This window comes from Varroa jacobsoni, unplaced genomic scaffold, assembly GCF_002532875.2.
Source record: "Varroa jacobsoni isolate VJ856 unplaced genomic scaffold, vjacob_1.0 contig03205, whole genome shotgun sequence".
Lineage (NCBI taxonomy): Eukaryota > Metazoa > Arthropoda > Arachnida > Mesostigmata > Varroidae > Varroa > Varroa jacobsoni.
Window position 1 is genome coordinate 13,922 of NW_019214977.1, and position 15,566 is coordinate 29,487.

The 15,566-nt window shown below is 38.1% G+C and overlaps 1 protein-coding gene across 1 annotated transcript; it reads right to left on the reverse strand.

Annotated features, from left to right (window-relative positions):
- Positions 1 to 1,513: 1,513 nt before the first annotated feature.
- Positions 1,514 to 12,904, reverse strand: LOC111272775 (patronin). Its single transcript, XM_022854395.2, has 6 exons — positions 12,842 to 12,904; positions 12,359 to 12,454; positions 8,724 to 8,942; positions 5,696 to 5,905; positions 3,936 to 3,998; positions 1,514 to 2,468 (listed from the first exon to the last, which is right to left on the reverse strand). The coding sequence occupies exons 1-6, from the start codon at positions 12,902 to 12,904 to the stop codon at positions 2,112 to 2,114; spliced, it is 1,008 nt and encodes a 335-aa protein (XP_022710130.1). The 3' UTR covers positions 1,514 to 2,111.
- Between the last annotated feature and the right edge of the window lie 2,662 nt (positions 12,905 to 15,566).

Genomic DNA, 15,566 nt, shown 5'->3' on the forward strand with positions numbered 1-15,566 from the left:
ATACAAATTTCGTATTTCAGTTATTGATGGGACCGAAGTCGAGGTTTAGAGTAATGCTGGGAAGAATGGTTACGAATTGTTTGGATGAAACTTTTTTGATTCCATCCTAAAGCTTAGGAAGTATATGCACACAGTAGCTAACCAATAAGAGCTTCATATTTAAGGCTGAACTGGTCTTGACTTGGGCCTGTTACTCTCTATGTTTCGAGCGGTTTTGACTAATTTGGCCGCGAATTTTTTAAAAGGCCACACCAAAGCATTAATTTCGAGAGTCTGATGGAACGTAGAAACGATTGTTTAACGCCCTGTTGTATAAATTGGCTCATAGACAGTGTTAAGATGTGCATGCTATTCTAACTCCCACTGGCTTCCAACGTACTCTAAAATAGGAGTTCAAAGGAAGGATCACGCTAGATTAAGAAGTATCACAGAATACCAAATTAAACATTTATTATTAGTGAATATTATTTAAGAGTAACTACCTTTAAACGGCCAAACATACATGTGTTTGAGATGCGCAATATATATTATTAATTGCAAAAATACTAACATCCTGAAATCCAGTATAATTTGATTCGAATGGCCATGAGAGGTTAACCAATGAAGATTTTCCGTTTAGACTTCATGGGACTGGAACGACAGAGCACCAAAAGAATACCCTACAACATAAGTCATTTGCTGCAATATTCTAAGGATAGTGTGCGATTAGTTATTGCCGATTATGATACTGATCATTGGATCCTTTTTTTTTTTTGGCCCACAAATGCTGTGAGAATTTGTAAATGCTGGCAAGCGCATATGGGTGTTTGGAAATCAGTTACCACTTAATAAAGCGAATTGCTTAACCGAGAAGCAGCATAACGTAGCTAGAGATAATTTGCACAGTTCTGTTGCAGTCAAAGCTTCCGTGGTCGGCTTATTCCTGTGCAGCGTCGCATTGCTTGTTCTTGGCTTTATCGTTGGAAAAAGCCGAAATGAATGGAAAAGTCCTTGACTTGTCCGAATCATCAAGGTAAGTTGCAAATTGAACTGACTTTTCCCCGCGTACGATTTCGGCTCGAGGGCGTAAATCGATAATTAACGTAACTTGAATTTTTCGAAATTCAGCTGCACTTCTCAATTATAGCTGTGTATTACACTTATGTAAAGTTAAAAACTATCGTAGAAAACGAATTAGTTGCTTGGAAATCAACGAAGGTAACGGTAGTTCTGGAACTTGAAGGCAATCCTATCTACAATACTTAACACTTTTTAAAGTTAGCAATGACAACATAGCGCGTTAAGAGACCAAACTATGGAAAACTCTTCTACTTACCCTAAAAATGTTATAATTTTGTTATAGATTATAATGTTATTATAAGTACTGAATGGTACTGGCCAAAATTGTATGTAATCGTTAATATGATCTGTAACACGATCTATGATTCAGATTTAAAGTACAGATCTCAGCATAGGTGCAACACAATAAAGCACTAAAAAAACGTCCATTTATAAATAAAAACACCGATTAAAATTATTCTATAAAGAAAAATGACGAGTTTATTTACAGAACAAAAATAACTTAATATCATAGTAACAATTCAACGTGGCTATATGGCAATTGGATCGCTACCAACGATCTAGATCGGGTCTAGGACGCGGTGCTTTTGGGTACAAACCAGGTGAATAAACGGGGGGTGAATCGCCCATCCAGCCACTCTATTCTAAGCTAATCATATAAAATGAATGTCCATGACTGATGAACCCAAAAGTACTGTTGGTACCTTATGACATTGAATGATTGATGGCCCATAAAAATATTGAATCCTTAAAACCCTTAATAAAACTTATTGGGTAACGTTCCATACAATGCTACGCTTTACATTTATCCCTCCCCGAGAGTACCCTCCGGTGCCAACGTGAATTAACTAAATGCATTTGTCGTTCAGTCTGACTGAAACAAAATAGGATGATTGTCTACAAGCAGAACATTACCCTGGCAGTTTACCCTATTTGATGCTTTGTAATTTATGAAATGGGAACTTGTTTAATTTGCTCGTTCCAGTCAAACGAGTAGATTATTTATATATCTGAGTTACTTAAAAAGCCTAAAACCGTATGGTTGTGTCAGTTCAAAGTTCGGTGACTGTATTCCGGGATTCCCGCTTGACAATAATGTACTGCGCGACACCCGGTACTTGAACAGCTTTGAAAGGCCGAATCTCGAATAGATACATCAGATCTGCTAAGAAGGCCAACACGTTTGTTCGCATACCAGCATGCAAAAACAACATATCTTCGAGGCAGACCAAGTGAACATCCTGTGGCAAGTGTCGCTCGCAGAAGTCCTTGACCCGATGCTGGTTAGACAAAGAGTCGCTGAGCGACATCGAGGGTGAAAATGTGATGTCCTGAAACGGCAACTGATGGGGACAGTACAACGAGATGAGTGAGGCCAGCGCACTACCGTCGGAGAGGTCAGACAAATCCTGCCGATTACAGTTATACATTGAGTAAATTAGAATCGTTAGATTTATCCTTGAAGTGATGGCCAGGCAAGCCCAATCAATAAAGGTCGTTTCACCGAATTTTCAAAGAAACACAATATACCAGAGATGCCAAACGCTATCTAAATAACTCTCTTTGACCCACTGTAGGATGTAATTAGATTATCAGTAATTAGTTAGTACAATTTATAGAGAGAACTATGTTCGGAACAAGGTTTGATACCCATTGCTATTGAGTCTAATAATAATAAAAAAAACCAAATATCATACAACTTAAAACAGCAATTAATATGGCTACACACCTTACATCTTTGCTGTTCACAGGATAAAATTGCCAGACTGGCCAGATTGGCCAGATGTTGCCAATAAACAGACTAATAATTTATGTTGGTACGGCTGCGGGCGAGGGACTCGCCCAGTTGTGCCATCCTTTGAGACGACTATCTAATCAGAAACTAGTCTTTAAGTTTGCGTTTCTGAGAGTCGAGGCGAGTGCCGACTTCAGAGGAACCTTCAGCCAGCCTTGTTAGCCACTGACCAACATGGCCAGAAAGTTAAAAAAAGTTAGTAACAAGCGATGTTGTTTACAGGACACAATAAGTAATTCGTTAATTTAATTGGTCTTAAAAGGAAGAGACCGAAACGGCTGACTGGTTGCAAACCTAGAAAACATTCACTGTATGACCTATTTTCAGGCTTTGTTCCTCTTGTTAAGGTCTTGTATTGTACAGAGTATGTTATCTATTTTTACTCGGAAGCTGCCTGGCGTAGCTTACATCGTACAGCATCCCCTTTCGTTGACGCTGTGTGGCGGCAAGTGAATAGATGGAAATACTTTGTCTATGACAAGAGATCAACCATTTTAAACTTATCGTACAACCGTAGATAAAGCAACCATATTAAGCTGTGCCCATAACTCAACTAACGGTTGGAGGGTCCAGTAAAGATATCTAGACGATTATATTAATTCAGGATTTTACGGCGGTTTGTATTCGTACAACAGTTGCTGCTTATATCTTTGAAGGTGTGAAAGTTATTAGGACAAAAAATGTAAATTCAATATTGCTCATGCACGTCTGTGATGGCTCAAGTGTAAAAGCCGTGTTAAGCGAGCACAGAACTGGTTTTTGCTTATAGGCTAGCCTTAGGGTTCCTGTATTCTTAAAGTGTGTCTAAATAGAGATATTTGAAGGGGCATGAAAGATATATGCTTAGCATATGTTTTTCAATCAGTATGCCAAAAATACTACAAAGTGATCGCTAGCTTAGTTTAGAGACGCAAGGATACAAGTTTCTAAAAGATAAAAAAATAATAATGAAAAGTATAAATAAATAAATACCTTTGTCTTTGTTCTTTGGTTTGCTTAGCTTTAGTAACGGTAAAAACCACCGACTGAGAATAAAGGCCATTGGAGGCGTATGTATTATATATCAATTAACGGGTTTTACCTGAACATGTACGACCTTTGGCAGCATAACCTTATGTTCCGCGTGCACCTTTTCACGAAGTGCCTGCAATAGTGGATTTAAGAAATTACTACAAACAAGCCGATAACTCCTCCTAAGACACAAAGTACACATCTGCTAATGATACTTGAAGAAAGGGATCTTTTAAAAAAATTTTAGTCTTGTGTTGAGTGTACCGCTTTTTCGGGATAACCACTTGTCAGTAAATTTTTAAAACCTATATATACATATATATCGTTATATCCTTCCAGAAAAGTCGATTGTCGAACGCACACGAGGTTCTATAGAACTCGTCAGTTCAATAGCATCTGCTCGGAAGATCCTCATCAAAAAATGCTCTTACCTATAATAATGTACACGGTGTTGTGTGTTGATAGGAATATAAATCGCCATCCTTATTAATGCGTGGTAAAACAGATTCTCGCAATAAATTCAAGTAATTAGCACCAGTCACGGTAGCAAAGAAAGATAGGCCAATTACAGGGTAGACATTTTTTTGAAAAACCTTGTGTTTACTACGGAGGTATTCATTTTTGTACTCTTCGAACATTTTAAACAGGGTGTAAATCATCCCAGTTTACAGATCCTTATAGATAAATATAATAAGCAATGTCACATCCGCTGCGATTTGTTGGGTATTGGAATTACAAGCATTACGACGCAGCGGACAGCTTGGAAAACCTTCAGCAATAAATAGACCATTAAAGTCTCGAGGAAGCTGTTCAGGAACCGCTAGAAGCAAAGGTAGCGAGACAAAATGGTTCAAGAAACGAGAACTGGTAAAGATAGCTGGCTTAAATGGAATGCAGCTAAAAACGTTCGATATGTACACGATCAAACGTACGGCGATTTGTTACATCCGTTTAAGATCTATACATACTTATTCGTGATGGGGAAGTGATCACTTCAGTAAATGACGGCCATGTCTAGTTAATAATTCGTTCTCCTTCTGAGTCATATGTAAATACGCCAAAAAAACGACTGACGGAGACCGATATTTCAGCTATTAGCCTGAATAATGATAATACCAGAAGCAATTTAGAATTTCTAAAGGTGTTGGGACTGTTGTTGACCCGATAAGTCTAAACAACTTCTACATCGTAGCGGTTTAAGTATCACTGCGTTAGATCCCGAAAAAGAACCATGACGGCATCATCGCACGATCTGCCTTTATATATACATATATTAAGGACTTTATATAAATCAGAGTTATATCCATCGCAACAATATTTATTGGATCTCGCTACACATACAGTATGTTATCGGATTTTGCTCATCATTTGAAATGTTTATTTGCACGTATCTTCCGTAGTACAACTAGAAAATACGGGTGTTTTAAAAAACTTGTCGTCATCAGCTATGTCATGTCAACTCTGATCTTCATGGACAAGGCCAGTTCGATGTTGGGTGTTTCATAGACTCCTACAAGAATGTTCAGCTGTTTCATTTTGCGAGGTCTTATTTCAGTATATTAGCGGTTTATCTTGATACCTCTACAGCTGACGTTTGCAAGTTAACGGTTAGGTAAGTCGGCTTTAATAGAATACTACTTTTCGAAGCGCGAAGAACGCAGAACATGGTAAGAAAAAAATGAAAATAATTTAATTAAATGCAATAACCAAATACGTACTGAAACAATTATATTCGTTAGTCCTAAGTATAATAGTTTTTTTTTAACAAAAACATATATTTATACGCAAACTTGATAGGGTTTTGATGTTGGCTGTTTTTTTTTTTGTTACCTGTGCACTTCGGTTAATCCAGAGAATAGCAGCGTCTTCAGCATCGGCCGGTGGACCTGGTTTTGTCAACGAGGAAACCGAAGCTGGACCAGTTAAGCCATTGTTTGCCGAAGGAGTAAATCGTTCTACCACGTGGAATACTTTACTGGGAATGAGTACTTCGCGAATAAATAGCTCCATAAGTCCGTCCGAAAAGTTCAAATGCGCTGACTGAAGTAAGCAGAAGACAGAATACATATATCAAATCAGATATCAGTCGAAAAACGGTGCCTTATGTTTCAATTCTGACTCAACACTTTCGTCAAACCCTGTAAAAGCAAAAAAAACTCAACTATATATTTTTATATGTTTTTTACGCTGTATGGTAGCAGTTGTTTATCGCGTTATGAACGCGGCTTGAGAATTGTAATCAATAGCGACGAGACGCTTTCCTAATTTTGGTGACAACGTATTGGATAAAGTTAATTTGTTAAAACTCAAACTTATGTTATTTAACTCTCGAGACCAACGATTGATAACGAAGAGCGTAATATATAGTTACTGTTTGTTCGTTCGATCCGCTAAAAACATCCTCTCTGGGACATTCCATATGAAATCAACCTTCACTGATATGTGAACTTCGACATGTTTTGATGTTTTTGTGCTTACAAATATGGCAAATATCAGATAGATGTGGCAAAACCGAATAAGCCAAACTTCTCAAAGTGATTCTATTTGAAATCGCATCATTGGATAGAGGCGGCGCTATGGATAAAAGTTAGAAGTAAGTTTAGAAGTAAATAAAGGATGATAATATAAAGGAAAGTGTAGATTGAAGAGAATGTTTAAAGTGTTCAATTGTCGGTGATTCAGGTAAATACTTTTCTAGAATTTTCTCGTCTGTGCAGAAATCGGTTAAACGGGAAGCTACAGCGATTCAAATAACTCATTGAATATCTTCATTGAATGCGTCCGTTAAACAACACATCTGCCATTTATCAATTGTGTCAAAAACTATGATAAAATAAAAAGCTAGACATTCCGATGTTATTATAAATCTCTGTATCTCATTGCAGTTATGCATTGGAACATGCAGGACCCATTTTAGACGCATGCAATCAAAAAACTCATTCACAGCAGTGAATCGGTTGCCACATGAGACAAGTGGGCTTGTCCTTTGGCCTTTCACTAGGCTGTCGTACAGAAGCAATATTTAAGTAAAGATGAATTACTATTGTTCTTATTACATAAGCATAAAGTTATTTAATTTTTCTCGGTTCCAAAAAACGTCACCATCTGCGGATAAATGCTGGTAGCAGCAATGGCTTTATTAAACGAGAAAGTTTGCCTTTAGGTTTATTATATAAACATTACTCTACATTCCTTGCTTTGATGCTAACTTTACTTGATTATGTGTTCAAGCTCTCAATTAAAAAAATACATAATAATTCCAACAGTTGTAGCGCAAAACGCAGACTATGTCTAAATCTTTCTGCCTATTCGGAAAGATAAAATGACTACAATCTTATCTCTTTTGATGGACTTATATAATCATATGCCCATAGCGCTAGCTTACCCCGTGAATTTTTCCCCCATTTATCTTTGAAATATCCATGTATAAAATATTTAAAGCTGTTTACCCAACAGGACATAAAATCGATATAAATTTCCATCCAAAACAAGAGAGCTCTGAGATCAGCTTTACGGTTGGACCTGTCTCTTCCAGATTGATGCCTAATAAAACGTACCTGAAAGAAGAAGGTCTTCGAATGATGTAAAGACTATCGGTCGCGCAGTAACTTGTCAGAATATCTAAAATCTAGCATTTAATTTTCTACTACTTTGATCCACCTACTAATAATAATGATTTCAATAATCCAGTTCCCTCTGATATTACTTTTAAGTACTACTAAGATATATAATAATTACAAATAAATACTAAGGTACTATCTTAGTATACGCAATGTACTGTTTGCTCGGCGTACTTATGGAGGGGCATTTGTCGACAGGTCAGCATAGAATGTTTTTCATTGTAACTTTCATACGTCCATCAAAAGAGTAGCTCATCTTCGCAGCATAAATAGGTGAAATACCTTAAAAACACAGGGTGTCGATAGGACTACAAGCACGCCTAATTCAAAGGATGTAATTGGTGGCTCCAATGATAACTAGATGAAAAGTTTTGGCTGCAAGGTAAGTGCATTAAGGCACTTCTAATAGTCAAAAGGACCCGATAAGCTGCTGTCTACTAATAAACCGTGGATGTATTTGACTCGCCTATTTGATGCGTAAAATTCAATATTCTTAGGTAGCTCTGGGACACAAAGAAGTCCAAGTAAACCATGAACATCTCAGAGCGCAGGTTATTCTGAATGGCCTATGGTAACAGGCCCTCGTAAATTGAGTAGCAATACGCTTGCCCATCGGTAAATTATTTCTAAGTAATAAATAGTGCACAGACCAATAACGCAAAAAAACATGGAGCATATAAGTGAGACCGAGGGCAAACGGTAATGACAAACATAAGCCGCTGCTCTGTCGCGTAAACAGTTATCAATTTACATAAAGATTCCAAATAGAGAGATTTATTGAATTTTATGTGTACATGGAAAGTCTATTATACAATGGGCACGGTTGTCTTTCTCAATGCCAGCTTGGATCCAAGTTTTTGTAAGAGCGTTCAGTTTCGTCACCTTTAATCTCAATAGTAGTTATCATTGCCTATTTCTTTTGCCTATATTCCGTACTGCTATGGGTCGTGGCAGTAATATTAGGAATTGTCGTCGGTATCGTCACACCAGGGCGAGATGTTGTCCGTATCAATACCGCTTGTAGCGATACCCGTGTGTCGCTCCCAGGAAACGTCTTCCGGGAGGCTCGTTTGTGTGTCTTTTATTACCTTGGCATGCTACCAGGCCGACAATGGCATATACACACTACACGCAATCAGTCTATGTACTGACTAGAAAAAGGAAACACGTGATCAATGTAGAATAAAGCAATAGGACTACCGATACGGAATTTCTATACGCACACATATAGTCCTTACCATGTTCAGTGGACTGCACTCTTCGAGCGTAGCCGGGGTGACCTTGGTACCACCTTTGAGCGGTTTTATTTCTATACCTTTACGCTCGAGCATTGTGAATATCTGATCAAAGGTTAGCTCGGAGTATGCGGAATCCTCATAGAGATTTCGGAGCACCATACAGTACATCTTACAGGAGGAGAGCAGGTCGACGATGTCAGGCTTCAATCGATACTGACTCTGTAGTAATTCAAAAAAAAAAAACATGTTTGAGTAAGCATCGATCACAAATAAGCTCGGAACTGGATTGCTAATTATCGAATAATTTACGATTCCCTGTGTTGTTTCGAAAAAAGCCAATACGGTGTGTCAACTCTAAATATCAGTTTGCCTAGTTTCGCTAATTTCAAGGATCAAGCAATGCAGAGTATTAGCTAGAAGTTAAACGTCTCGTAGTTAGTAGATAGCAGTTTTCCGTTTTCGCTTCAACCCTCCATGAAGAACTGCTCAATATAAAATTAAGAAAAAAAATAATAAATAATTTTATAGCGTGCGATTGAGTCAATTAGTAAATAGGGCCCTGTTAAATAGATAAACCCCGCTTATTACTAAAAAATGTCGTTCCTCGAACAACTACAACAAGCAAATTAATTTAGCCTCTCCTGCAGTACTTCAGGCCAAAATCAAACTAAAAACAGAGCTCTAGTTGAAGTCGTACTCAAATAAAGGGAACAATATTGGGTTCATTCACACTTCTTCAGATTTCCAGAAAAGCCATTTTTTCTACTGCAGCGAAATACCGTTACTCCCCTTGCGGAACGTCCCTTGTAATCATTTTAGCGAGGTTTTGTGAGGGTTAAAACTCACATTCGAATTCGTTGCGTTAATGTCCACGAGGCGTGGTAGTAGGGATTAGGTGGCAATAGCAATGAGTGTTTAGGACATATCAAATGAATGCAAGGACGTGTTCGCCCCTTTTTAGCACACTAAGACGAACCCTTATTACTATTCCACGATGTCACGATGGCGCCAAAACTGAGCATCGTATTCGGATACGGGTCGCTTCCAAACTAGTAGCCCAAAGAGGAAGTATAATAGACACGTACCTGAACCCTTAATAAGTTCATACAGTTGTCATTCTTTCAAGTCTACTCTGCGTTTTATTCATTTTCCTGCGGAGAAATATAACAGCGATTAACGGTAATCTTAAGAAGAGCGAACACTTTGTTTTCCTATTCAAAACCGTTTGCTGGATTAGAAAAGTGGGGAAAAGCTGTCAACCCACGCAACTGCTGTTTTGTTCACGGCAGTCAAGGATCTTCGATATTAAATTTCCGATGATTAGTATATCCGAAACGTAATGTAACCTTTTAATGCATTCGAGAGCAAGCAATGACGCTATACGAGTAAAGTCACCGAAAATAGACTTTGTAGAAGCTTTGCTTTAACGACTTACTAGACTACGAAAACTTAGTAAGCTTGCTCAGCTTGTGACCACGACCTCCATCATATATCAACGGCTCTATCATTTTGTATTCTAACATAAATGAAAAAGGTTTCATAGATAGCATTATCAAAGATTTGCATTTGGCCGACGCGGATAATAAGCACTAAATTCCCAGCTCAATTTTTTTTCAGCAGGCTTCGTTATTTAAACAGGCTTGTTTATTCAGAGTAGGCCTTTTTGAGAACATCGTATCTTCATGCGCTTTCCTTTTCACTTTACAGGTACGAACAGAGCCCCATTACAGAAAAAATTGGGGTTAATAGAGAATTTCTTATAACGAATTAAATTTTTCTCCGTAGAGGTTTAAACTGTGAATAAACCCAAGGTAGTAAATCGTCAAATTGAAAATTTATTTGTCTTAAACACAAAGCCGTATTTTACAAGTATAAATTCGCGTGGTATACAGGTCGTTAGGTGCAAACATTATGTGTATGAACAGAAATGTTAATCACTATCGTTTGTTGAATTTTCGCCGAGGGTTATTATTTGCGTAATGTTTATTTCGCCATTATCGAGTGACGCCCATTTCATAGCGACCCATTGAACATTCGGAGGCAAAGTATTAAGCCTAAGAAGTACAATTATTTTTTATTATATGCGTGAAATTGGCACGAGCGAATATGACTTGAATACGTCATCGCTGGTCTCCACTTCGGACAGCAATAGACAGACAGACTATACAATCCCTACTTGAGGCAATTTCATCAATCTTCAATTTATTTACGAACGTGACTGCACAAAGAAAATGGCCGTCACACATGGAGTCAATAACTAACGAAGACAGGTTCTTTTGTCGAACGTCAACCTTTCCCACTTTATTTTCATCCTAATTGGAAAATAAATAAAACTCGGTGATGGACGAACGTGAGTATAAGAGGGCGAACTGCTAAGTGGTCGCTCTTTTGCGCAGAGAATTATGGTCGTTTGTCTTAGGCCGATATTTTTATCTAGTAAATCAGTATATAGAGGTTGTCTGGCGTATACGAAAGATGAAATTGCCCCGTTAGCTGAGGGTACATGTCACTGATAATATGATGAAAGAAGTAGCAGGTGAAGGTAGCAGTCATGTAGAAGAATGACTGAGAGATTGAAAAATTTTGATCTGACTTCTATAAAAATACAGCTATTTAAGGTTCGATCATGAAGCAAAGGTTCCGGCTGGGCTTACCGCAATTGAGGCCTAAATAAAGATGGTGTGAAGAAGGAAGTATGTCCAAGGATTAGGTCATTTGATGGCCAAGACTTGCATACTACATTGTTGCAACACAGAAAACAGGGCACATTTTGTTTTCATTTCAACATTTTGTTTACTCTTTCATATTTAACATTACAGATACGAGCTAATTGAACACCGTCATGTATAAAAAATTCGCTATTTGATTCTTTTTCGCTATAAAATTGCCCCATCATCGCATCTAAAGGTACGCTGGGTCAAGTTTTATTGTCTAGTTTTATACCTGCAGATTGTCGCACACGGAGCCTTTAACGGACAAAGTACTTGTCCTCAATGCTTTATTGGCCAAAGAAGGCCGTCTGCAAATTCGCTTCTGGTATATAATTGTGTGATAAATAATTGTGAGCCAGCCCATAGCGAACCATAGCGACGCATCATATAGCACTTTCGGTTGACAACCGTTAGACGTCAATGTAGTAAAACATTATTAAAACGTTCGCTTGAAAATAGATGGGCCAATAAAACGAAACAATTTCAGGGTAAGTTGCTGAGTAGCACATGTTTTTGACTGTTGTCAAGCTCAGGGTAAGACTAAAAGCATGACAGTTCTATGTGGTTGAAGATGTCTATGTGGGCTCTATGGTGGAAGATAATACTTTATCAACCGTTGCTCTATCAACTTTGCACTTGTGTGCAGTGTTGAAGATATGTCCTTACCTTAAGCAATACATTGATCCGGTCCAAACACATCCTCTATTATTATAATCGTCTGTTATCATTAAATTCGATGTAGACGAAAAATATAAACTTCCCAATGGCGTATTTGAATAACATCTTAGATAGGGAATCTGTCTCCAAACAGCGATCTACCCACCGATACCCTTCCTAGTCTGTACAGAAATTAGGTGATTAACGAAATATCGTATATTTTTTTAATAGGCTTGCATTAAGCTTATCGGGCATTGGTTGATTTACCTCTGACTCTTTGTAATGCGGACTGCGTAGGTCGATAGGAATCCTTCCCTTATGCGCCTTCGCGAGAAGCCATAACAGGGTGCTCCTTTCCTTAGCCTGAAATATAAATAAAGAATTGTGGATAATAACAACGGGAAATGGCTTTGTTTAGTATAACCGTTCATCGTCAAGTACTTTTTGTTGTATGGAACGTGCTATCTGTTCTTTCAATCAATTCCAAACCAACAGTTTCTACTCACTGGCGATAATTATCGTTTTGTGAGATTTATTTTAGTTTGTGCCTCGCTTCCAAGCTAATTTAGCTTAATTAATTAATAATCATAGAGGCCCTTTTTTGCTCGTCTCAGGGTTTATGTGGAACGAGCCACATGGTATTTTGTCTTAGACCTCTACGAATTTTTTTATTTCATTTAATCGAAGGTTCTAGTGTTCATAAAATCTCAAAGCTGACTTATAGAAATGCTACGTAAAAGAGAAACAAACGCGCTCGGAAGGATGCTTTTGGCCTGGTATAGGAGGAGTATGCTGTGCGATAACCCATTGCATGTCTGCTGGGCTAGACGCTGCTTTGTTAAAGGTCCTTACATACCGAGATAAATAGCCGGGGGCTGTTATTTTTCCCTTGTTTCTACCTACCCAAAAAATGAAGCTTATCGTCAGATTTACCTAGAGCACGTTAGTTAGTTGGTGCAACGTTTAGCTGCATTTTAGGCTATTAATTTCGCATATAGTAATTTTCCTATAATATATCTTATAATAGTAGTAACTGCTCCTTGCGATTATTCCTACTAAACAGCAAGTTACACTTATTCGGCCTGACTAGTAAGCTGATAATTATGATATTTTTATTTTATCTAGAGTAACTGGTTTTCTGTTAGTGTAATAACTCGCTGCCGATAGAATATACAGTATATGTCGACTGCCTTTTCCAGGACTCGGCCGAAGACTTTACTGTATTAACATCTGCAACGTGCGTAGACGTTGCAGCTGATGAATTTAAAAAAACACGATGTCGTTATGCCGGTTAGCGGCAGTATATATAAGCCATACGTTGAGCGGCTGCTTTGATCAAAATGTTTTTTCCACTTAACTGTATTACGCCGTTCAAGCTAATCAGGAAGGCTGTTAACAGTTTTCTTGTTGTTATAAACTTGTTAGCAAGTTTTTATATTTATATATGTCGTAGGAATAGTGCAAACTTGATGCTAAACAGACTCTTGGGCTACGGTTTACGTTGATACGATCTAGAGTAGGATTCCAGTCTAGCCTCACGATTGCCATATCAGCACCTTATGTATAAATTTCTACATATACTTGTATTACTAATTGGCGACGATAAATTTGCTGACCGCCGACTCGAGCCACCATCACTAAGAATTCCAGCGATTTATCATGTCTTAAACTCCAGCTAGACACTGTGATCACGTAACGACAAGCACGCCTCCGTTTGTTCATATATATAGATATATAGGAGCCTTAACTTCATTTTTTCCTGACGCATATCTACTCTTGTACATTATAGCACCCGAAAGGGGGGCGCAGCTGACGGCGCATTTACGGTGGTTTTTAAGGTTGCTGTTTATTGATGCAACAGAAGTGTTCGGTGAAAAAAGCTGATTTGTAAGCTAGACATGCTTCGTAAAATGCGTCGTTCAGCCAGACCTAGAATAACGCATGTTCTTTACTGCTCAACAACGCCAGGCATCCGAAAATACAAAACTTTGTTGCTATGTTTAAACTTGGTTATCTTATCCGGTGATTGATGATCCGACGGTGATTGAAAATCTGATGACACACAAGTAACGTTTCGTGCTGAACTCACGTCGTATCACCTGATTTAATCAGCCAAGAGGACTAACTTCGAAAAGACGGATATATCATTCGTCCCTCGATATCACTAATTAGTAAACGGAGCGTGTGTTTTTTAAAACCTACAACAGCACAGGCGACGATTTAATGAAGTAAAGAACATATATGAACATTTTCTCGTAATGCCTGCAAAACAATTTTCGAAAATTGCAGTAAATATATATATATATGATCCATTGCACTTCAGTAGGTATACATTTGCTTATTTTAGTATTAGAAACTTATGTTAACTTTATTTTTACAACATTAGCCCTCCGTAATAAGTGAAAAGGATCCTTCAGAAAAAAATTAATCGTTTCATTCACGTTCACTGCTGGTAATGATGCCTATGTTTTTTTAGCATTCTCTCATGAATGGCTATTGACGGACAGTTACTTCATAAAGTTAACGTGCGACTAATTTTTACTTTCAATTTGGGTCTATTATCTATGAATCGAAGTTCTAGGCATATTTACGAGTTATGCGCAAAGTGCGAGCACACATCCAGGTAAATATTAACTCGATTTTAGATCTATCCATGCTTTATTTCGCATCCATTAATGCAGTGCTCCTATGCCGATCAATGCAATAACCCTGCGGGCGCACGGTCTTATCAGACCTTCCTCCGTTGCTTCCGAATGAAACGTGGCTCGCACGTATATCTTTCACGTCTGATGGAAGCTTTTCTTATAACAAAGGTGGTAATAATCAATAAAAAATTTTGCGAACAAATCAAAAGACTTGAAAGACATTGCTTGGTGTCATTTTATCTGAAGGGTTATTGGGTCGTCGTGCCGTTTCAATCAAAAATGACGGGAGACGTTTTGGTCGATAGAACGAAACCTGACCATTATGCGACGGTTCAGATTAAGCCTTTTGGTCAGTCGGATTCGGAAAAGTTGAACGTTACCCGTAAATATAATTAAGAATCATTTTCAATTTTAGCGGAAGTGGAGATATGTTCGAGTACATTTTTGTCAAGATACCCAGCACCCAGATATACAAATGCCTTCTAAAAATCAAGCGCATCCTATCTTTCCGATGCGATAAGATTGCGACACTTAATCAGCTACCGAAATACCGATATTAGATTGTGTACATACAGGCACGTATCACTAATTAGTTAGAGCCGATGTGCTTGATACTAGTGAGTGCCAATATTGCCAATGGCGGCTATTACGAATCTATCTGATACATCGTTGTGTCTATTATTTTAATTATCCCCAATAAGTGACCGATGTTGACATTAAACTCTAAACAAAACAGTGGAACGTAACGTTTGCAGTAGAGACGACGCTGTAAGTACGAATGAAAACCTGCGTGTGTGTACATACGACTTTCGACACGTACACTACGCGGA

Coding starts and splice junctions, on each gene's coding strand:
- LOC111272775 (XM_022854395.2), bottom strand. CDS start 12,904: ATGCAATGGGTTATCGCACAGCATACTCCTCCTATACCAGGCCAAAAG. Junction 8,943..12,358: donor CGCATTACAAAGAGTCAGAG/GTAAATCAACCA, acceptor GAATTACTACAG/AGTCAGTATCGATTGAAGCC. Junction 2,469..3,935: donor CAAAGGTCGTACATGTTCAG/GTAAAACCCGTT, acceptor TGTAATCGGCAG/GATTTGTCTGACCTCTCCGA.